At 36.2% G+C, this 25,368-nt stretch overlaps 1 protein-coding gene across 5 annotated transcripts in view; it reads left to right on the top strand.

Annotated features, from left to right (window-relative positions):
* The window catches only part of lig (ubiquitin-associated protein-like lingerer), a 465,599-nt gene that overhangs the window by 73,575 nt on the left and 366,656 nt on the right, over positions 1-25,368 (top strand). For all 5 annotated transcript variants that reach the window (XM_090403755.1, XM_090403757.1, XM_090403754.1 and 2 more), the window contains exon 2: positions 11,315-11,487. In XM_090403755.1, coding sequence (XP_090259881.1) covers positions 11,353-11,487 — 135 coding nt within the window. In that variant the 5' untranslated portion in view covers positions 11,315-11,352. The remainder of the gene's footprint in view (positions 1-11,314; positions 11,488-25,368) is intronic.

The following is a 25,368-nucleotide window of genomic DNA, read 5'->3' as shown; positions in this document are numbered from 1 at the left end:
ACTAAAGATCTAATTGGAGCCATTTATTGTTGGAAAAAGAGAGAGAGAGTGTTCTTCCTGTCTGTCCATTGTAAGCCAGCTTTAATACAGGGCAATTCCTTAACAAGTATTCTTAAAATGAGTCTTCCAGGTAGTTATTTTAAGAATACTTGTTAATTTGTAATTGGTAAATTGATACAGTCATACTTGTTGAGATTTGGGGAATGTTTTAAATCTGCTGGTGATTCCAAAAACAGTCTGTGACTTATGACCTCTGTGTAGCACTTTTGTGTCCTGCGTGAAGGGGTATCCAAGTGATGGTCTGCTAGTCCTGACTTGCCATAATGATGGAGCCAAATGTATTTATGTTCTTCAAGGTCTGTCAACAGTTCTTCCTGTCTGTCCATGGTAAGCTGGCTTTAGTATAGGGCACTTCATACACTCCTGGATGTGATAAAGGAGAGAGTTTATCCTTAGGTGAATGGATAAGGGTTGTGAATTTGATATATTGTATAAATATGGTGAGGAGCTGATATTTATTAAGCACTCTGGATATCTTTTCTTATGTCCCTTAAATGTATGGGGTGGTAATAGCTTTGCTGTGGTCTCGTCTTAGGTGACGAAGCAGCATTTAGTATGTTTTCTGTTTTTGGGGGATTATAGCCACTGGCTAAAAAAAGTATAGCACAGTAAATCAGTTCATTGGTAAGAGCGTTATCATCAGAACAGATAGCTGGCTCTGAGTTAGTGTTTTTAGGGTCATATTGTTGAGCTGTAATTGTTTATGCAAATATCTTCCAGTATGTGTGCTGGATATAATGCTAGTGAAATATCACCAAATAATTTAAATAAATATTAATTCTCTCCTTATTATTGGGTTGTGAATTAAAACTTAAAATTAACGATACAAAAGTTTTACTAGTAATACATTAACTGTTTTTTTTAACTGAATCTAAATACAAATAGTTTTGGCATGTATTGGATTTTTTCTGTACCAAGAGAATTGCCTAATCTAAATGGAACTTTATAATGGAATGATGCCTAAATTTTTAGTAAGCTGCACATCAGCAGTTAATTTGAAGGATGAAATAGTTGATATTAGTAAAGTACTATAAAAAATTAAACAAGAAAAAAAAAGAACAAAAAAGTCTGGACAAGTATTGTTTCCCATAGTAGGAATAATTTCATTTTGTTGTTTATGTTCAAATTTAGATGGTGAAGTGAAGGTGCACAACTTTCTTTGTAAGTGTTGCATGAGATTATTTCAAGCTTGAATGTATTTTAGACTGCCACTCTGTGGTCAACCTGTTGCTCAATCATTTTCATTGAGCCTTCTGGTTTCTTTTCTACTCATTTAATGTGAAAGTCATACTGAAGATGTCTTTTGATACTAGTGCAAAAATGTATGTGAAATAAAAAAAAATTACATTAGTATTAAATCTGTGGTGGGTGTTATAAACTGTTATATATGAACTACTGACAGCTCCTACCTAATCTAAAAGTATTTTTTGGTTGAAATATGATTATAGGAAACATTTTTCAAAGCTCAGTATTGAAATAGAAATAGGAATTTATCTGCATAGCAGCTATTAGTAGTAAGGGAAAGAGCCTGGGTATAAACATGCAAATTGTGATAACAGAAACATAATCTTGACAGAATGAAACATAGTGTAGTTACATATGCTCTGTGTAATATTTCAAATTTAATGCAACCTGACTTTATTTTATATAACTATTTAAAATGATCCAAGTAGTTCCATAAAATGGAACATTTGGAATGATTTCATTTTGCTTATTGATCCTCTATAGTAACATAGAATGCTGATCAGCACTTCAAGGAATGTCTGTTGTAGATATTTGAACTCATGTGCATTGTAAGTTTCTGAAATTGAGAACTCATGACTTATTTTTAATGGTATTAACAACATCAAACAAGCTATTTTATAAAAAGATATTTTATTAACTTATGTTTTGCTGAATTTCAAATTGTCATCAGAGTACAACACAGTATGTATACACAACAGTGAGTGAAACAACACGATTGTACTGGACAAAAGATCTAAAGTCCTATTTTGGCACCCTCTAATGTTTAATATATATATATATATATTACAGCTATGTGGAAGTTGCTTTTAAGATAACAGTTCTCCCAAATTTTTGGCAAATTAATGCGACCAGATTTGTTCAGGTTCAGAGAATTCTTCATAGCCATGACTGACTCAAAAAAAATAATCTTTTGGATCTGTAATGACTTCTAAATAGCACATTAGTTTTCTTCCATCTAATTCTGTATGAAAGGGTGTCCAAAGCATGGTCTGGCAGTCCTGACTTGCCACAGTATGTTCTCATTTGATCCCTCCAGATAATTGGGCATCAGTGGAGTAGATGGCTTTAATTAGTTATGCTTAATATAATCATCTTTCAACTATTTGTGGAAGTTAATTCAATATGCATTTGTCTTGAAATAGCTAATTTTGTGTATTAATTTCAAGGAAAAAGCTAAATTGTCTTTAATGCATATCATTCTTTCTAAAGTCACTCATGATGAATATTTGGCTCCACTGTCTCATAGTCAGTGACAAGAAGACCTAAACCTGAGTTAGAATTGAGAAAGCAAGGTATAGAGTTTAGGTCTGTCGGTGATTCAGCATCGAAAAAATGATTTCTTTCAGCAGAGAGGTTTATATCAAATCTTTTGAAAATAGAACCATGAAGTGTTGTCACACAAAACCAAAAAATATGTTATTTTGATAATACTATCCCCTACAACCAAAGAACTGAGAGACTTGACCACATACCTCAACAGCTTAAACTACAAACTTGTCTTGCACTAGGGATTGGAGCAAGTTCACAAATTATCATCATCTGAGACCTCTAGGAGGTTATACATCATCCAAACCAGCTGTCATAGCTTCTCTTAAACTCATTCATGCTAAATGCACTCAACTGTTCAAGAGCTAAACTGCACTTGCTCACTCACTGCTACATGAGAGAAAAATTTAGCTTTTACTAATTTCTTAACTGTGAACAAACTTGACTTCCAATAATGCTCCCATGTTCTTTCCCTGCCTTCCATATTGGGTGTGGGATGTGTTTTGCATGTTGGGAGATACTGAGATAGGAGTGATGTTAGCTTGCTCCACCTTTGCAACTAGTTGCCCAGTGTTGTACTACCTCCAGTCCTGAAGATACTTTCAGGTGTAAACTTTGTTTGCTCACACTTGGATAAAGAATTAAACTAAATTTATTATTGTCTAACCAAGTGAAAAATAAACTTTCATCATCTTTTTCTAAATCCAGAGTAATTTAATAAAAAGGTGGCACACCGTTTGGCAACTCCTATAGGTAGAGATGACCTTGCTATTGCTTCTGCCTGGTATCTCCACGTCTGGGCCTGGCTCCCACTGAAGAGACCTCAATAAAGGTCGAAACTCGAAACAATAAAGGTTTTTGCAACTGAAGAGCATCATTGTTACTGACAGCTAAGGGGGTTCAAAATCCAATAAGTGGAAGAGGGTGAAATCTGTGATAGTGCAAAGCAGAAGTTACTGAAACTGACTAAAGGAGCAAGATCCGTATTCCCAAGCTTTGCTGGCCTCTCAGAACTATGGTTGGATCAAATAACCTCACACTGAATCACATGACATACACGTATGCTAAACATGGGAAAACAAACGTATTCAATGTGAAAATAAAATGAATTAATAACAATATACATCCTATCTCGCCTTTCATGCTTAGTCTCGGTGACCTGTCACAGCCAGGTAACTTGGCTTCTTGCAGACATTATTAATGCTTACGGTAGGGTAATTACTTCTATCTGCATGTGTTCTTCTAGCCTGTTTAAACATTACTTGAAAGTAATAAATTCAGAATTTTTATGTTTGTTTTTAAATATAACATTTTAAATGGTAATTTTAAAGCATATTTATGAAGAGTCAAATATTTTAGAATTATGTACTGGTTTTGCACTCATTGGGTTTAATGGAACGAATACAACACAGGAAATTAAGCAGGATTTAAACAAAACATCTTCAGGGATACGATATTAAAACTAATAATGCACTCGCGCGCACAAAAAATAATTCGAGTGAGTTAGAAGCATACTATCCTATGAGGGGGGGGGGATGCCTTCTATGGGTACTGTTGGGTGGAAGGCCTAAGAATTAATGTTTCCAGGAAGTGTGGAGCTGACTGTCCTCCCTAATAGCCAATTTTATACTCTCCATAACTTATGCAAAGACAACAAAATAATTACTAGAGCCAATAAGGGTAATTTTACTGTGGTCAATATTAGTGATTATAATTGGAAAACGAATGTATTGCTCAGCAAACGCACAGTTTATGAACTGGTAGATTGACTCTTTGGGGAGGATATTTGGTGCAATCCTAAATGATAAGAGTGAGCAGATTTGGAAATTCTACAGTTAGTAACTGCAGAAAGAGTAGTTAATAGAGCAGATCCCTTACACTAATGCATCAGTGTGGAATGGAAGCCATCCAGTAAGCTATGAACAGACAGAGATAAAAATCTGGCTATCTGTTTGACTTGATCAAATGCTTGGGCATTGTTAAGATCAACCTAACTGATTTCTCCAAATCTTCCATAGCATGTTTAGAGGTGGATGGTATAAGCTAGGAGGATATATATCTGTATATTTAGTGGCAGAATCATCTGTACTGGCAGTTATTAATTAAGGTGGTGGGCCCAATGAATAAGTTCACTGTTGATGAAGTCCTTTAATGTAAAGAGGACTAGAGTGTGGGCATGAACTAGTAGCTTGACAGTAAATTTATTTCTGCTTTTTTGGAATGGGCTTGAATATAGGCTTATTTCCATGTACAATGGAGTAGATGCCAGCTGATTATAAAGCGTATATAGACAACAGAAGATGGACGCTACCCCTGGAGTACTATTTTACCATTTTATTAAATTTTATTATTAGTACTATTTTATTAAATTGGGAGCTATGTCAGGACCAGAAGACTGTTATCTAGGTTATTCAAGATTCTTCCATTGTCTTTCTGAAAGGATCATCTTTGCAGAAATTGGAAAAAAAGAATGATGCTAATTTATTTAATCTTCAAGTGTTTTCAGATTGCTGCCATCTAGTGAGAAGATGGAAACACAGATTAGCAGAAGTTATGTCTGACAACCTTTGTTAGGGATTAGAAGGTATAACAGCCATTTGTACAAGAAGCAAGTTTTATGTGTTTGACTGTTTTAAGGCAAACACATCTGGATCTAATGATGGTTGTTTTGTATTTGTTTCCTTCAATGCATACTGAGCATGAGACTGGGATTGTATTAATCTGTTTGTAGTGTGTGCTGATTTCTTTTAAGACTATCTTGACAGATGAGCTTTGGTTAATGTGTGGAATTAAATTTTGAATGCTAGCTGATCTATCATCTAGTTAAATTTGTAGTGGAGAAAAATGGCTTTCATTCCAGTAAGAATAACTTTGATTACTCCTTCAGATCAGGAGAGAAGAGACAGCAGCTTATTATGGAAAGGAAGAAAGTTCCAGAGGTCATTACAAATGTTTTGAAGGACATTAGGCTCAGAGTTGTGTGTGATTGGAATTCTGTTAGCAAGAAACTAGCACTTGATAATGGTGAGTTACTGAGAGGAGAGTTTTATTGCACAAAGACATCAAAGGTCATACTGTGCCAGGACACAGGTCACAGCAGTGCATATGGTAATTTGTTATTAGGTCATTAGGTCAATCACAAACATCCATGCCCTTGCTGGGATTTGAATCCATAGTCTCTTGGCTGGAGAGTGGATACACTAACCACTTGGCCAACCATGCTGGCAAGAAGAGAGGTGACCTCTGTGTGTATTCTTTTCTTCCAACAAATGATCCTTTCAGAAAAACAATTCCTTGAACGAATCTTGAATAACCTAGATAACAGTCTTCTGATCTTGACATAGCTCCCAGTTTGTACGTAAAATTGTGCTCCAGAGATAATGTCCATCTTGCATTGTCTATATACGCTTCATAATCGCCCGACATCTACTCCACTGCATATGGGAGTAAGCCTATATTCAAGCCCATTCCAAAAAAAAGCAGAAATAAGTACTGGTGAAGACAAGATAAAGGGCACAGGGAGAATGGAGAGGGTAATCTGGTATTCAGGTTTCTAGATTGCCCATACACAGGAGGTTGGTTTTGGTCAACCTATAGTAATTAGTACTGTGTATGGGTGGTGGGTTGGGAAAGGAGGAATTTGTTTACATTTGATTTGAATGACTTTAAATTGTATTCCTTGGGAAACACAGCAGGTGGGAGTTGCAGGGATGAAGGAAGAAGAAAAGAAACTTGTTCTGTTTGTTTCTAGGTGAACTGTGAAGGGATGTTGTGCAGCAGCTGTACGTGTTCCAGTGAGTTTAGTACTGAGTGGAGGAATTATTGATGATATTTCCAATGAGTATTTCCCATGGAAATATTTGTAGTAGACCATACGTCTGTGTGAAAGAGGGGGGAGGGAGTTGGTAAGGGATGGATCATTGATAAGTCTAATTGCTCTCCTCTGTATTGAGTCGAGCATTTTGAGAGAGCTTTTTGGGGCCACACCCTATGTGAGAGCAGTATTCAATAGTTGGGCAGATTTGTGACTTGTATAATGTTAATGGCTGTTCGGGGGTGAAGTAACATCTTGAGCAAAAGAGAAATCCTAGTTTTTTTGAGGTTGAGGATGCAATGTTTGAGGTATGTTTATGCCAGGAGAGGTTTGATGTGAGGATGATTCCAAGGAGTGAGATCTCAAACTGTCTGGAGATTTGGGTATCATTGAAAAGGATATTTAGAAAAAATGGTTCTTTTTTATGGGAAATAGGTTTTATAGGCATTGAAATTTATGAGGTTATCTGAACCTCATTGGGGATGGTTTGGAGATTAGAGTTGAGGGTCGCGGTGGTTGATGTTCTGTAGGTTGAGGTGAGTTGTGTAGGGTAAGGCTTATCAAATGCAAGCGAAGAGTGTAGTGTGCTGTCGTCTGCAAAACCATGTATTGTCAGTATAGACAAAAAGCCTTTTGGTTTGAAAGACCTGTGTTTGAATCTCATCTGGGACATAAAGACTTTATTTGGACTTTTCAACAGAAGGTAAGTTAGCCTTGAAACATAAGTTTTTTTTTTATTCTGTAAAACACAGACTGGTCAGAAGACATCATTGCCAATAGGATTAACCGTCTTATCATAAGCAGTATCATAGTATACTTGCTTGGCTGTGACAGGCCTTTGAATCTAACACAAAAGGGGAAGATAGGATTGCTTAGAACAAATACTTTAACATCTCTTCCAGGTTAGTCAGTGGAATTGGAAAAATTAAAACCATTTGGAGTTGTTTATATTTACATCACTAAAAAGTTCATCATATTGATGATCTTTAGCTACTGCTTCTTGGATTGAGCAGATAATCTGTTTTGCAAGAGTACACATGATTTCTAATCTGACGTCACAGCGGATCACTTCTGAACACCTTATTTAGCAATCGCAATCTTCTTTATTGCTTGAAGAACAAGCAGTACAGAATAATGTAATGCAATATAAAAATAGACAAGCCTAACATTTTTTAATTTTCTCAGGCTGCTTGTTCTTACTAAAATCCAGCATAAACTATTTATACATTGTCACCATAGTTTACAAAAAAACCACATCTGTCTGCTCAACCAGGCAAATTCTGATCATTGAATCATGCCTTTACCAATAATCATAAGTCTTCTTCAGCAGTTAACAAGCAGATCATTATATCAGACATAGTACTGAGTTTCACTATGTCTACCATACAACAGAAGACCTGCTAAGAAAATCCTGTGTGCTAAAATTCACTACTATTCCAGCTTAGTGAGTGATTCCCTCCATTTACACATTCAGTTATATATTGAATTAAGTGTTCATGCAACCTTTAATATTTTATGTAGAATATCAGAAAGCTTGAAAAAAAGCACATCGGCTACATAATTTTAAGAATCAAGCTGCTTACATTATACCCTCAGCTCAAACTTAGAGAAAGATCAGAAGTGGTCATACTCTATTTATAAAACAAATTCTGGTTTGAAAGCAAGTTCAAATATGAGGAAACAAATGACAAAACCCCATATTCAAATTTTCATGGTATGAGAATCCCCAGATTGGTCAGCATACAGCATTAGGATTTCGGATATGCATCTCTGTTACTACTACTGAATGGTTTTAGAAGGGGGGGGATAAAGTTACTACTCTCGTAAAGATGTTGGTGTATGAATAATCCTATCTCAGAACTGTATACCACAGGATTACTTTCCTTTCCCATCCAAAGTGGGATTAACAACAAATTGTGCATGAAATTTCATCATTCATGCATGTGGAGAAGGAATGCAAAGAATTTCTTTAACAATACTTCTTCACATGACCATGAGAATGCATTACTTCAGTCATTAGGTCAGTGGTTTTCAAACTGTGCACCAGGGTGTCGTAGCAAACTCACAGGGGCACCACAGAATGTTTTTTAATTTTCAAGGGAAAGAAAGATATTCAACATGATTATTTCACCAGCAACTCCTTTAGTCCTAAGACTGTGGGAAACCCAAACTATCACAATATTTCACCAGCAGCTCCTTGGAGTCCTAAGACTATGGGAAACCCAAACTATCAACACAATATCTATGGTACCTTTCCTTGAAACCATTAACAGATGAGTCACAACTGACTCAGACAACAAATTCCATTCATCTTTATAAAGAGCAGTGATGACTCCTTATCTCTGCTTATTAGTGTGTTCTTCAATACCCAAGTAATCCTGTGAACTACTTTAGCAATATGTCCTCTAACATTCAACCCTTACTACAACCCCCAAATCTCTGGCTTTATCTATTTTCTGGAGTACATTTTCCTCAATGTGGTACACAGCTTGTAATCTTTGTATCCCAAAATACATAACTTGACACTTTTCCATATTAAATTGATACTCATTATGTTTTGCCCATACTGTCAGCCTCTTCAAATTATCCTGCAAACTCTCTACATCACTTTAACTATTACCCTGCCCAACTTTGCATTGTCAGCAAACAACTGAATATCTCCTTTCAAATTATTTCCTATATCATTTTATGTACAAATTAAAAAGCAGTGGTCTGGACACAGAGGCCTGCAGCATGCCACTGGTCACCTGTATTCTGCATATCTGTTGGACATCGTGCAGGCTACCAGCTCAGCGTAATAGTTTAAACATTAGATGGCGCTACATTCCTTTTGATGATCTTGGATGTTTGAAATGCTTTTGTTGGCTTGTACTTTCAGCTCCACCAGTAACCTCTTGAACTTTATCGTTTCTTACATTTTGTATGTAAATACTTGTCAACTCTTCTAATCCATCAAATTAACTGAAGGGTGTTTTGATCGAATGTCTCTGAGGTCTAGTAAAGTTTAGTGAATTTAACTGTTTATAACTAAATGGAACTGTTAGGTATTTCACTTGGCCTAAGGGTACTTTGAAAAAAATACTCATACACTGAGGATGCCATAAACTAAGAAAGTTAAGGAACCTCAGACCTAGGTGTTGTATAGCTGCACTATTGTAAGATGTCAAGATAGCTGGAAACAATCAGTGGTGTGCATCTTGACCATTAACAGAATATTATTGCTGGTTGGTATAATTGTGTGAGCCAGACATAGCTCTACTTCCTTTGCCGAAACGTTCAAAGCAATGTGGTCAGTAAAGAACCAGGATGACAGCATGAATGCTATACTAAGTTATCTCTGATAATCTGAAGCTGGCTTCCCTTCTCTACTCTCCTAGATCCACTTTCTTCCCTTTCTGTTTCAGATGTTTACAACATTCCTTGTTCTTGCAACTTATATTACAGTCAGATTGAGATGTGCTAACATCTGCCTAGATAAACACACACAAAAAAAAAAACATCTGCTGCCACAGCTATGGTCAGTTAGATCTAGATGACCATGCTTTGGATACCTTGTACAGAATCAGATGGAAGGAAACTATTATGCTCCATCAGTAAGTACAAACTTGAAATACTCTTTTCAGAAACAGTAGCAGATTTAAAAGAAAGAAAAAAAGTCTAATGTTAATAAATATGGTCGTTAAACTTCCCAAGATTTGGAAAGCTTTAATTCTTAAGCCTCCCACATAGCACCTAAGGTAGCCAACAGCACACATAGAGGGCACCACTCATAAGATGTCAGTTGTTTTATAGTCTAATTTCATTTCTTCCACTTATTGTTTCTTGTTTGTTTTTTTGTGTGTGTTATTACAATTTTGACATTGTACTCCTGAAGATTTCTCTGTGACAGAGACAAAATATTGAAGTGATTAAACCTCCTGTTTAATTATTTCTCTTTGTGTTATAATTATTCCATTACATTGTATTATGAGTACACCTAAGCCTAAATATATGCATCTCTGATAATGCTATCTAATGACATGCACACTTTGAAGTGCTTATGGTAATAAACTAGGATGCTCTGAACCAGTAGGTTTGTAGGTACTATGCAACTAGCAATAGCATGCTGTACACTGTTCCCTGGGGAAAGAACTACACAATGATTTGTTCGATGCCGAGTTTAGTCTTGTTGCCATGATGGAAAAATTAAATGAAAGCCATTGGTGATTTTTGTGAAAAGCAATGTGTATCGCCATTAACTTATGTGTCATATGTATCTGTTTAAACAAAGGTTTAATAGAAGAGTATTTACCTTATTTTTTGAGATCATTTGTTAGTTTGGCTGATAGTGGTTATCACCTCTCTCTCTCCATCCACCCTGGCTGTTTAAATCCCGCTTGGGTGTTTATGAATGTCTCTGGATATATTTTCACCTTGGGTTAGACCATCACAGCTCAATTATTCAAGTTCTGAAGTGCCTTGAAAAAAATTCTGTGTTCAGTCTCGAGTGCAGAGCGTGTAGTGCGTGTACACACACATCTCCATGGTTGTTATATAACACACACACACATCTCCATGGTTGTTATATAACACACACACACACACACACACACACACACACACACACACACACACACACACACACACACACACACACACACACACACACACACACACACAATCTCCATGGTTGTTATATACTACAGGTTATGCAACCTTTCATGGTTGTAATTCATATAGAATTCTCAGTGTACTGATTTATAATGTCATCAATATTTATGTAGATTTATACCCGGTGGTGTCTCATGTATATAATAGTGAGACATCATCTTGAAAAAAAAATATTTATATAAAACCTTCAAGCCTTTGTGTATTTTTACAATTACTTGTTAATGCATATAAATAATTTTCTTCATATATGAAAATTGAATATAAAACGTTTTCTTTCAGTTTTTTGTACATACCCTGTTTTGTATATACTGTAAATCATGAGTTCAACCGGTACACAAAGAACAGGGAGGGTAACAAGAGACAGAGGCAACAAATCCCTTAATACCCAACTGACCACAAAGGGTATAACAGATGGAACAAAGGCTCCAGATGGTCTTGTTCCTAAGATACAGGTAATTATGATAGTTTTCTTTCTTTATTTCCTCTTGAAACATAGTTGGAATTCTTAGTTTTGCTGTGCAGCATTCTCTTTGATATATAATATTTTGTAACAGCTGATATCCTTTATAAAGGTTAATTTTGAACTCTTTTGATACTGTATAATGATTCGAAGTTGTCTGAAGTGTTCTGACCAATATTTACATTTAAATTTGAGAATCGATTAGAATACTGTCACTAAGAATTGTTGATTAAGTGGTCTAAAGAAAATTCATTGACTAATAACAGAACCCATATTAAAAATGAATTTCATTTAGTTTTTCATTAAAAGATACATATATATATATATATATCTTCTAATGTAAGATTCGGTATTAAATCCTTGTTTACTACTACTCTCTCTCTCTCTGATATATGTTTTCATAGGATAAATCTGCTGAGTTGATGTTGGAGGCTGTTTCTTGTAATAATTTTGTTTGGTGGTTGGCTAGCCAGTATATTGGTCTGCCATAACTACTGTTAGCTGAGTAGTGACAAACATCTCATATTAATTGGCCATTTAAATTAATGCACTTCTTAAATATAGCAAATTTTAAATGTTTTGCCTTTTGTGAGGCACTTGCTTATTGTTTTCAGAGTAATAAGAACAAACTTTGAAAACTTAAAACAATTTAGGGGTTTTCTAAGCATTGATTTCAGATAAATTATGGAGATAAATCGTGTTAGAAATAATTATTTCTAACACGGTTGTAGTTAATTTCCATTGAGAAATTAAAATAATTATTTTAATTTCCCAATGTTTCGACCTTCATATTAAGGTCATCATTTGGAGTATACACATATATATACAAGCTATGTAACATTTCACACAGTATGCTAAAGAGACGATGATTTGATCAACAGTTATTCTACTGGCCTGACCTTAGTGGGAAAAAAAATAGATAAATGAAATTAAATAAAATAACTACATCAAAGCTATATTCTTTTTAAGACAACATCAGAGAAACATTTATTTCACAGTTTTATTACAGCAAAAGTGATGTCCTAATTTAACACAAGAATTGTTAATTAGATTTTTTTTTACGATTTAAATCTAATATATTTTCAGATTTAAATCTAGCATACTATGTGAAATGTAATATAGCTTGTCTGTGTGTGTGTACTCCAGATGATAATCTTAATATGAAGGTCGAGACGTCGTGAAATTAAAATAATTATTTCTAACATGGTTGTAATCTCCATAATTTGTCTGAAATGAATGCTAATCACCATGTAACACTAAAGGAAAAGGATACTTTCTCAGCAGAGGCAGTCATATATCTCTCTCTTTGACAATGGCAATTAGCTTTTTCTGTGGCTTTTTCATTCATCACACTGGAAGTTGGAATTATCCAAGGCTGTCTATGATTTTTGAAACCTGTTGAACTGAAGTATTTCTGTGCCTGTGGGAGGTCCAGTTGAGAGCAGTACTGATGATTCCAGAACTTTATTCATATTTCCTTCAAATTGGATGCAGGCTCCATTTATCGACCTAGTGTTAGTGGAGCTGGTGTTGTAGCACATGTATTTAACCCTGTCACCGAGATCTCATTCAACTGCTGCATTAAAAACTTACTGTGCTATTTGTTCACCTGTTCTTTTAGGGGGTTTCGAAACACCAAGCAGTTGATCAGTTCCTTTCTTTCCCTGCAATATCATGGAGGATATTGCAGGGAAAGAAATTTTACCATCTCATTGAATGGTTAAAAGAACATCAGCTTTAAATTTAACTTTTAAGCTTTTGAAGGTGGGACTAATGTTGTATTCTGCTGGATCTTGGCCTAGGTGCTTAATTGACAGGATTAGTATCATTGTGATTTTCACTCACTAAATTTGGCAACATCAAGGCTAGCTACCAAACTATCATCAACAATAAGTGTATCTCCACTTTTTGATCATGATCCCAAAGTTGATTGCTTGACTTATTCCATTGCAAGAATCGTTTCCTTCACTTTTAAATGATGAAGATGTCAAACGTGGCCTGTTGAAAGAGGTTAATGTTTTCTTTCTTTCTTTGCAAGTGCACTTTCTGTACTTCTCATTTCTCCTCTCTGACTTTTTTTTTTCTCTCTGTGCCTAATGGAATTTCTTCTATTCTGGAATTTTTATCATCTCCAAGGCATAGGTATAAACTATTTTGGAGATATTTTAGACTCTCCAGTTGTTTTCTTTTTTCATTAACCTCTCCAAATTCTTTACCTTGTTCTTGCTCTTTTCAAGATTTTTCCCATTCTCTATGCCCTCTACTTTGTCCCTGACATGCTTTTTTAACTTCGTAGGTATTCTTGCCTTTTCCCAGATCACCAAAATATCCTGGGCTATGGATTGAGTTGCCTTCCTTCTTTGTTTAATTGCCTTTTTGTAATGAGGAAACAATGCTATGATTTCTTTTGTGGAAGGGAATTTTGAGTGAGGCAGTGTGGCTGACGTCTATCCAGTATTCCATATTTTGTCTTCCAGGTGGTAATGTTGCTACTGATATGCTTGCCATTTTTATAATGCAGCTGAAGATGCTTTAACAACATTATGATTACATGAATATACATAGAGAGAAGCGACTTGAAAATTCAAGAGTAGATATGTTAAAACATATTCGACTTGTGAATATGCACATTGTAGTTTACTTATTATACTGTTTTAATATGCGTACTCTGACACGCTGTCATGACCTCTAAACATTCAATAAATTTGTTAACATTTATACTGAATGTTTTTACATATTATTTAGAACAAAGAAAAGGTTTCGCATAGAAAAATCTGAATTTTGAAAATAAGGAGCACTTTAAAAGTACATTAGTACCATGGGTGTAATTTTTTTTCTATTTTTATTAATTTTATATAATGAATGATTGGTGTATATAATATTCTTGTGAAATTAGTGATTTCATTTATTTTATTATTTTTGTTTTTTTATAGCATTATTGCTGCTGACATTTTTGTATTTATAATATTTGATATATTTCTTGATATTCTTTTGGTATACTGTAATATTAAAGTGGTAAATTTCTGTGAAATGGTGCAGAACCTCGCAAGAACAAGAGAGCAGTAAAAAAGAGAAATACAGGTGAAATTGTTAACAGAGTAGCTTGTGTTAATGAACAGTATCTTGCCATTTTTAGAAAATAACAAGGATATCAACTATGAATTATTTTTGGCAATATTGATACTAAAGAAAATTATTTGAATGACAAGAGAATTGGAAAAAGTTAAAAAGTGATAGAAGATACAAAAGCAAAATGATGAAGCAAAAGCAAAAAAACACTGAATCAGGTAAGAAATTGCGTAATGATAATCCAGTAGATAAAATCAGTTATAGAAAAGAAGGAAATTATATAGTATAGTAATTCAGTTTATAAAAAATGCAATTGAAGACCATGTTTCGGCATCGTTTTCCAGGTACTAAAATCAAAAATCTAATGAATGCAATTTGAAAGCAGAAAAAGAAAAGTAGAAGAGATGATAGTTCTGGTAAGAACAATGATTTATCTGGTGATAATTCAATATGAGAAAGGATATGAAAAGATTGCTACAAGAAGCAAGCGTAAACAGTAAGAAAGTGAAAGTAGCATATTACATAGATATGATAACACAGAATTAAGAAGGGTTATGATGGCAAACGATTCCACATATAGGATGTGTAGAAAATGTTGAGTTTTTGATCGTGTAGAGCGAGTTTAAAGGAAGAAGGGATTTATATAAGTTGGACTGCTTACACTTCAATGTATTTGGTATAACGTGTCCAGAAAAATTATTATTATTATTTTTTTTTTATGTAGCTCCCACCCACAAAAGGCTTCTATAAACCTATAGTACATTCATACCATGGGTGAGTTAAGGATTTTTTTTATTATTGATTTTTGTGTACACACATACACACATGGTGCGACGATTTAATTCCAGAAATGCACCTGTGAAAAATCAGTAGTACATTCAGAACTACTGTTGCATTTGAAGCAGTCCCCTTGTGCATTCGTACTGGTTTAGATGGTGTTCCCATTTTTGAAAACAGGCCCGGAATTCTTTCTGGAATACTCTTGAGGTTCTTTATCACATTTTGCTGGATATCGGCGATATCAGAAAATCTTCATCCTTTTAGCGCAGTCTTTAATTTTGGAAAGAACCAGAAATCACAGAGAGCTAAATCGGGTGAATAAGTAGGATGACCTAATTCAGTAATCAATTTTTTGGGCAGAAACTCTCACGATAAGTGCACCATGGCTTGGCGCATTCTCGTGATGGATGATCCACTTGTCAGACTCAGGTCAGTTCATGTCTTTTTCTCCCAACAGAATCTTGTAATCTTTTCAGCACCTCTAAATACCATTGTTGGTTGACTGTTTGTCCCTGTTCAATGAATTCATATTGGACTATTCCCTTGTGATCAAAGAAACACACCAGCTTGGTCTTGAGCTGCGAACGTGACTGATATGCATGCTTTTTACGGATGTGGCAAACTCAGAGTTTTCTACTGCATGCTCTGGCATTTTGTTTCGGGATCGTACCGGAAGCAAAGCACCAGATTTTGTCACCTGTAATTACTCTCAAAAACGTGCTTATTTGCAGAAAGATTAGTCGTAACTTGAAGCCAGCACTGCTTCTGTTCGTCCATGAAGATCCGAGGCACAAACTTCACAGAAATCTTTCACATATACAGTTCTTCAGTTAAATTTACCCCGACTGTTTTTCGATTGATTTGCAATTCATCAGCCCTTAATCACACACTTAATCATCTGTCAGATTTACCAAATCTCACACTCTGTTTCATTTGCGTCTGTCATTTTTGTTTTTGGCTGCCCATTTCTGGGGTCGTTGTTTACATCTTCTCGCCCACCTTTGAATTTCTTATGCCATTCAAAAACACTTGACGTTTTCAGAGCATCCACACCATATGCCACTTTCAACATCTCCAACGTTTCAGTAGCAGTTTTGCTTTTCACACAAAATTTGATGTTAGCACACTTCTCCAAATTTCGATCACACATTTTTATGTCACAGTTTACATGCAGATATCTGTTGTTTTTGCAATAGCCAACTAGCAAACTACTCTATCGGCTTGAGGTTTATGCATGCATTAGTTAAAACATGTACAAAGACAATTACAAACATGATTCCAACCAAATCACCACACGGGCGACACTACGCAACTGTTCGGGGAATTAAGTTTTCACACCTCCTATACAGGGTGTCCTAGTTTGAAAGAATGGTAAAAAATCGAAATGCTGAAATATGTAAGGTTTGGATTGTTCTGTCATAAATCAGGGGTGGAGAAAGCAAAGTTGTGTAGTGGTTAGCTGAACTGAAATCAATCAAAGCAGTGTACTATAAGTTCCATCAGGTGTACAAAAAGACAGCACCCAAACCCAAGAGTATCTGTTTGTGAAAAGAAAATTTCCTAAAGACAGAAGCATTTTACCATGCTTCTTCAAAACAATTTTGAAGACATGCAACTGCACATCCTCTTTCAACAGGATGTTCTACCACACTGGCATTTGGAGGTTCCTACAATTCTTGACAGGATCTTCCCTCGGCAGTGGATATTGGACGTGGAGGACTGATTCCGTGGCCACCACGAATGCCGAATCTTACCCCACTTGATTTTTTCTTGTGTGTGGGGGGGTGCTGTCCTTCATGTACCCCTGCAACTCAAATGGACAGCCTAAAGAACCTGAAACATCGCATTTCTGTTAATGTGTCCTCCATTACCCCTGACATACTTCAGAGAACCTGGTCAGAGATAGACTACTGACGACATTGTGCGTCCTACTAAAGGAGTACATGTGGAAGTGTACTCCTTTAGTTGCAGATATCAAAAAGTGATGTATGGGGTTTGTGTGTCTGCAAGATTTAAGGTGACCAGTGGTGCATTGTTATTCAGTCTTTACGTTAATGACATTGGGAAAGATTTGATAGGAGGAGACAGCTATATGCTGACAATGAAAAATAGGCAAGGTAATCAGGAATGTGATTTGACATGCAGTACATGCAGAACAATTTGAATCTGAAATTATGGGCTTATGGATATGGCTGTCAGTTTACTGTTAGTAAATGTAAAGGTATGCATTTTATAATGCTATATCCGGTATGTATTATATTGGTGGGATTATGCTTGAAGAAACCAAGTTCGGGATCTGGGAATTTTAGTAGGTAAGAAGTTGGCGTTCATGGCCATATAGGAAAGATTGCAAATATAAATCAGAGGATAACTGCTTTTTGAGAAAATTACAACTTATACTGAATATTAATTACAATAACTTTTAATTAATACTTCTGTCGCCATCAACAGGGAACACAGTATAATATGATAGGTGCATGCAGGCACTAACACTGGGTAAATAAGTCTTAAGCAAGGGAACTAAATTTGCTCCTAAAATCATAAAGTGTCTTCTAATGTGCTAAAATGGATGGGCTGAAGATCTGAACATGAGTGCTTCCCAAATTTAGGGCAGTTTTGTGCATCCAAATTTGTTGAGGTCAGAAAGTTTCTTAAACCTGAGGCAATTCCTCTCATCTTTGTATTTCCTGTAGTTAAGTGGATTGGATTCTTGCATATCTTGTGGTGGGTGTCCAAAGCATGGTCAGTGAATCCAGGGCATTTGCAGTAGTGGAACCGAATGCAGTCCTTGTATTCGGAAATTCTCAGTAGTATGGTTCACAACTACAAAGAACCTAATAGCCACCTTTGCAGGTCTAAGCAGAATGGCTTGTCATTAAGTTTCCAGATGCAGGTGCAGATATATGGAATAGTGATAAATTTTGTGTAGTCTGTGTTTTGGAGGAATGGGGATGTTTACGATTGTGGGATTTAATATTTTTTTGATTTGGCGTGATTGTAGCCATTGGATCAGAAAGTGTTGAGAATGTCATCAAGTTCAGTGGTTAGGGTGCTGTTATCGGAAGTGATTGATTATGCTCTGTTATATAGTTTTTATAATCCCACATTCTTGGGAGGGGTGTGGTGTTGACTACTGATGAATGTGTCAACTAATATGTGTGGGTTTTCTGTAAACAGAAAATGCCATGGATCCGTCAGACTGGCATGTAATCAAAGTGTCTAGGAAGGGGAGACTATTGTTGTTTTCCTTTTCTAAGATGAACTGGATCCTGAGATGTTGGTTGTTTAAACGTGTTAAGAAAATGTTGAGTTTCCAGATGTGGTCAAATGGAGAACACATCTGGATAGCATAGCAAAACAGAAGATTTATATGGGGCAGAGTTTAAGACTTCCTCTTCAAAGGTCTCCCCCTTTAAAAGACCTTGATACATCCACATCTGGATTACTGTGCTCAGGTCTGGTCTCCTGGGTTTCTTGGGGATGAGGAACTCACGGAGAGGAGTTAGTGTCAAGTCACCAAGATGGTGAGTGGTCTGTGGAATGTTCACGATGAGGATAGATTGAGGGTGTATGAATTGCAGAGGTTGGTTGATAGGTGAAAAAAGAGGGGATACGATAGCAACATTTTAAGTTACTTAAAGATTTTATGAATCTGTATTCATAAGGAGTTTTGGCAATTTTAATGCAGCCAGTTTGCCACTCCTCTGCTGCATTTGCCTTCTAGCTTGCTGGGCATGCCCAGCATCCATATCTGTCATCTGATGAATGAGAAAGAAGAGAAAGGGTTTTATAGGATTTATGCAGGGGAAATGTTTCAGACCTTAGCTAGAGAGTGCAAAACAAGAGGTCATCTCTGAAAGTTGAATAAAGGCATGGTTAGTAGAGATGCGCAGACTAGATTTTTTGCTTGGAGAGTGGTGAATGAATGGAATGGGTTGCCAGTGTTAATTGTGAGCACTTCGTCTATTAATGGGTTCAAGGAGAGGTATGATGGATTGTGTTGATAGTTTGGGTCTCCAGCAATGAGTCTTTGGAATCCATGGAGGTGCCTGCACAATAATAATAATAAAAGTAGTTGACTGGTGGGGAAGCCCATGGCTATCCCTCTGTATCTGTGTAGAATTTTCTTTTCCAAACAAAATAGCCAGAGTTCATGCTGAACTGAAACATAGCTGAGATATCAAGAGGAAATACAGCTTGGATCTAAGGTGTCTTTAAGTGGGACATTAATGAACAAAGAGGAGACATCACAACTGACCACTATATCAGTATGTTGGAGAATGAGGTTTTCTCTACTGCCTTTAAAGGTGGGCTGAGTCTTTTGTGCATTTGAAAGAGTGTGTATTGTGAGAGCACCAATATTTGGCTACGTGGTATGTGGATGAATCATAGGATGATGAGCTTAATTATGTATGTATCAGCAAGTGAAGGTTGGTTTTTATACAAAAGTGTATTACATTCAGAAGAATATTAGAAGAATAAGTAAAATGCTCAAATAAGCCATTTTACTATTTTCAATTTACATGGCGAATTTTACATAAGGAAACACTGTCTTTTCTAGGAACACAGGGAGGGGATGTGATGAGGCCAGATTATTTATCATGAATATCAGCCTTTAGAACAGATGCAGTTTACAGACAAATTCTACTGGTGGTGGTGGGCAGTAGATGACATCATATGTTGATGGTGGTGTATCATGTAGTCGGTGGATTAAGTGGGAGAGAGAGTTCTAGAGAAGAGCTCATTCCTTCCCTAATTGAGAGTCCCCTTGGAGGTGTCACATAAGTGTTTTGTGGAGTATCTGATGACTTTCATTCAGTTACACTATATATATAATTAGGTAACTTTTATTAAGCAATATTAAAAAGAAGAAAAATAAAAGGATAAATGTTTCTTCCACACCTCAGCCCTTTGTTTTCTGTAATATGTAATAGTTTCCTTATTAATACTCTGTCACAAAATTTAATTTAGCATTTGTCTTTGTTTCTACGAAGAATATAAAAATTATGTATCATACTTTATAACATAAACTAAACTTTGGCAACTTATTGTAATGGTGATCGAGACAATGCATGGAGTTGATAATTTTCAGGTTCAACAACTGCACTACGTTTCAGCTAATGGATATCAAGAAACTATCACTATTTTACTTTAATAGAATGAAATTATATAACAACTGTCTTTTTTACTTGAAAGTTTATTTTACATGTTTTGTCATACTCGTGCAAGTGCAGACATGGCATCAGTGTAGTTAAGGAGCAGCTGTTTCTTATGTTGCTTGTAGAAAGGAATGAGAATAGGGGTTCCTGTTTAGAGAGTAGAAGAATGTATTTGGAGACCTACAGATTTATCTAAAAGTATTTATTCTATCAAATGGTCGATGAGATGACCACCAGAAAATAAACATCTGGAAGGCCTCAGATGTTCTTGTTTTCAAAGAATAAACAGTAGCTCAAATTTGGAAAGAGCAATTCCAGTACTAGATTTTTGGGTTATTGTTTATTTAACCCTGCATTTGTTCCTGTCAACAGATGAACTTGAAGACAGAACATTTAGTTTCAAGCAGGAAGTTGCTTTTTTCTATGTATTACAGAATACTGAAAACAAGAAGCAAAACTGTATTATTCAGATAAAGAAACTGAATCATCATGAATTGTTTAAAGAACTGTAAAGCCAACAGTTTACTCTAAGTGTTTTATCTTCATGGACAACTTTCTGAAGCAAGGTAACTTTTCTGATAATTGTTTACACTGAAGTCTACTGAGATAGGAAAATAATGGGAGTGAGTGTATTGGAAGGCCAAAGTTGTTAAATCCTAGAAAGGATTTACAAATGATTTTTTTTTTTTTTTTTTTTTTTTTTTGTGGTTAGATAATTTTTTAAAAATTTCTTAATTAAATTTAAATTGGTACGAGTGTGAGAGAGAAAGCATATCTTTTGTGGAATCTTTTTAAATGAAGTTTATGTAAATAATTATATTTGAGTATTTTTTACATAAATTAAACAGTCTTTGTATTACAGTTTTCTTGTCTTGTTTATAAAACTAACTTAAGTGAAAGTAATATATGAGATTTTAAAAGTTTGTGGAAACTGATATTGTTTTCAAGTAAATATATATATTGGTAAGAAATCAGAATATTTAATTAATATTCATGGTATCAGCCTAACTGATTTTTAAAAATTTTTATTTTTAGGTACAGGTAAGCAAAAACACTAAGCATATATATATTACATATGTTTCACTTTAAACAGTTTTCTCACAATGTTCCAGCTAGAAATTAGTTAATGTAGGAAAAAGTGGACTGATGATTGGAATTCCTTCTATTTGTTTGAAGAGTTTATTTTTGTAACTGCCTTGAATTAGCTAGAGTGACTTACAAAATCAGAGTTTCATAATATTATTATTATTATTATTATTATTATTGTTCCAGGCAACTCCAAGGAGTCGACAGACTCATTGAGGGAGGCCCTAACATCATGTCAAGAACAACTATTCGACATTCACACAGTATCTATCATACCTTGCCTTGAACTCATTCATGGTCGTAGCACCCACAACAGACTCTGGAAGCTTATTCCACTCATTCACTACTCTCCAAGTAAAAAACCTAGCTCTAACACCCTTGTCAACCACGCTCTTGCCCAGCTTCCATTCATGGCCCCCTAGTCCTCCCACCACCAGTCATATTTTCAAAAATATCTTCTGGATCAATCTTAAAGAAACCATTCAGTAATTTGAATGTCTCAATCATATCACCCCTCCTTTGCCTATCGACCAATTTCTGCAACCCACAAATCTTTAACCTATTCTCATAAGGTTCATTCCACAGACCTGCTATCATCTTGGTCACTCGTCTCTGGTTCCTCTCCACTTCCTCCCCATCACGAAGAAACCCTGGTGCCCATAACTGGGCACAGTAGTCCAGATGGGGTCTTATCAAGGCTCGATACAGAGGAACAACAACTTGTTTGTCTCTGCATGTTAAAGTATTTTTCAGAAGCCAAGTGATTTGGTGAGCTGTTTTAGTCGCTTTTGCAATGTGCCCCCTAAACTTCAATTCCCTATCCACCAACACTCCCAAATCCCTGGCCTCATCAATCTCCTGGAGTACGGTTCCACCAATGCGATATACTGCTGCTATTCTTTTCACCCCAAAGTACATACCCTTACACTTTGGCACATTAAATTGACATCCATTTTTCCTAGCCCAGTCCTCCAAACTATCCAAATCATCCTGTAAAATTTTGACATCCTGTGCACTCATAATCGCTCTACCTAACTTTGCATCATCAGCAAACACGTGAACACTTCCTCTCAAATCCTTTCCTATATCATTGATGAACAAATTGAAAAGCAGTGGTCCAAGAACAGAGCCCTGTGGCACTCCACTAGTCACAAGCCGTCTTTTAGACTTGAATAAACCACTCCTGAATAAACCACTCTCTGGTGTCTCTCCTTCAACCACCCTCCTATCCATCTCACCAACCCTATATCTATCCCCATCTGCTCCAGTTTACTGATTAGGGTTCTATGTGGTATCCTATCAAAAGTCTTGGCAAGGTCCAGTAGTATTACTGTAAACCCATTACCCCTATCCAGTTCAGCCGTCACTGTGTTATAAAACGTGAGCAAGTTACTGAGGCATGATCTACCCTTCACAAAACCATGTTGTCCCCCATACAATATCCCATTTTTCATCTATCCAATCCTGTATTCTTTTCTTGACTAATTTCTCTAAGACCTTGACAATGATTCCTGATATGCTAATCAGTCGGTAATTTACAACAGCAGTCTTGGAACCACCTTTATGCAGTGGAACTATTTTCCCCTCTTTCCACCCCCTCGGGACTAACCCAGACCCGCGACTCAAATGAAACAAAATGGTCAAGGGTACTGACAATTCTTTAGCTGCTTCTCGTACAACACGAGCTGGTATACCATCCTATCCCACAGATGTATTGACATTGAGGTTATGCAATAGACTACTCACCTCCAATTCATTAACCACAATTCCCGTATAATGTACTGGTACATTCATTTCTGCAATGTCACCACCTGGATGATATATTCTTGCAAAGTGCTCACTCAGTAACTCAACTATATCAACTGATTCAGTTACCTCCTTACCATCGGCATTCTTTAAAATCATTCTGCCATGTACATTTTTCCTTTTACTTGCTACATATCTAAAAAACTGTTTAGGATTCTCTTTAGCCTGCATGGCCAATGTTCTTTCGTAATTGCTTTTCTTACCACACTCGTTACCCTTCTGGCCTGCGCTTTATACCGTTCGTGTGCCTGCCGGTTACCTTTCTCCTTAAATTCCCTCCATAGTTGTTTCTTTTTTTGCAGCTCAAGCTTAATAATGTTATTCATCCATTTAACCCCTAGTTGATTTATCATTCGAACTCTAGGTATACAGTCAGCCCATTGCTTCATGCAAACACTTCTTAACTACCTCCCATGCACTATCGACTTCTAGTCCTTGCAGTTGTACATGCCATGGCTCTGAACCAATCAAACTCCTAAGCTTGTCATACTTTCCAGCCCGATAATTCCACATGTACCCTGTGTTAATTGAAAATTCTACACCTTTAGCCACCTCCCAAGTCAAGACCCTATGATCACTCTCACCGATTGGTGGGAATGTGGTCATATTTGTTACAGCCAAATCCTCAGATGTAATTACTAGGTCAAGCACTCTCTGACCCCTAGTATTTTCCATTACATGCTGTCGCAGATAGTTATCCCTTAATAACCGCATAAAATCCAATTCCTTCCTCCCGTGTGTCCTCTTCTCACTCCAATCAGTGCGACACTGTCACCACCATCTTTTCCATCACCTGGTCTATAGCAGCACCCAATTGTATATTTAGTTCTGCTAGCCACAATCTCACACCAAATTGCCTCAAATGTGCTCTTTTCTCTATCCTGCAATTCAACTTCTATTCTCCTTGGCTGCAGCTCATCAGCTATCATCAACAATACTCCCCCCCCCCATTTTATTCTCCCTGTCATTCCTGAACACACTATACCCATCACATTCAATCCCACTAGCTATATCATCTACAGTCAGCCATGTTTCACTAATACCAATAACCTGTGGTCTGGAAGTGCTAACCATGGGCAAAAACTCTTCCTTCTTGTTCCTAATACTCCTAGCATTAGTGTACATGAATTTAAGACCCCCCCCCCATTAGCCCCAACCCTACCTTGATGCCTTATATTAACTATCCCACTCTGATTTGTTGTCCTTATTTGCTCGGGCATATTATATTCATTCTTACATTCAACTGCCTCCCTAAGGACTGTATATCTACTCCCCCCCCTTAATAAATCTAGTTTCCCTGAATTTGCACATCCTCACATTCAGCAACACTTTCTCAAGTCTTCTTACACCGTAACCATTCAAATGCAAGCCATCCATGTTATATAGATCCTTTCGCCCATCGAACTCACTCCACACGTCCACAATATCAAAAGGAAAGATTTGTGGCATCAGCTGAAGTGAAGCATCGAAGGGGGAACATTGGTAAACGATGATGCTATATCATATCATACATATAGAAATATTTTGGGGAAATTTTTAGCAAAGATAAAAACTGATAATAATAAAATGCTAAGGGCCTATTAGCTTTCTAATCAGGACATTAATTAGTTATTACTGACATGTTCCAACATAAAGATGTACACACTCACATGAGTGGAAAGGCAAGAAATAGGAAAAGTCTCATTCATTGTTATTGTTAATGGGAGTATCCTAAACCAACATGAAGATAAAAGCTTGAAAAGAAGTGTGTGTGTAAGAAAGTTTTAAAATAAATCAAAGTTGAGCAGCTCTTAGAGGTGAACTGAAAACTCAAGTACACAAACATTATTTAAGAAAACATTACTTTGGAAACAAGAACTAAACTTTGAAGATTCACTGGAAAACCCCCCCCAAAAAATTTATTGATTCAGCTAGAGAGGCATGCAATGAGGTCTGGAAAGACAAAAAGTCAGAACTCCATAGTGGACTCAGGA

The sequence above is a fragment of the Typopeltis vanoorti genome, chromosome 14 (genome assembly GCF_054136105.1).
Source record: "Typopeltis vanoorti isolate ZY-2024b chromosome 14, IOZ_Tvanoo_1.0, whole genome shotgun sequence".
NCBI lineage: Eukaryota > Metazoa > Arthropoda > Arachnida > Uropygi > Thelyphonidae > Typopeltis > Typopeltis vanoorti.
Note: the sequence above shows the minus strand (reverse complement) of the source record. Positions and strands in the feature narration are given on the sequence as shown.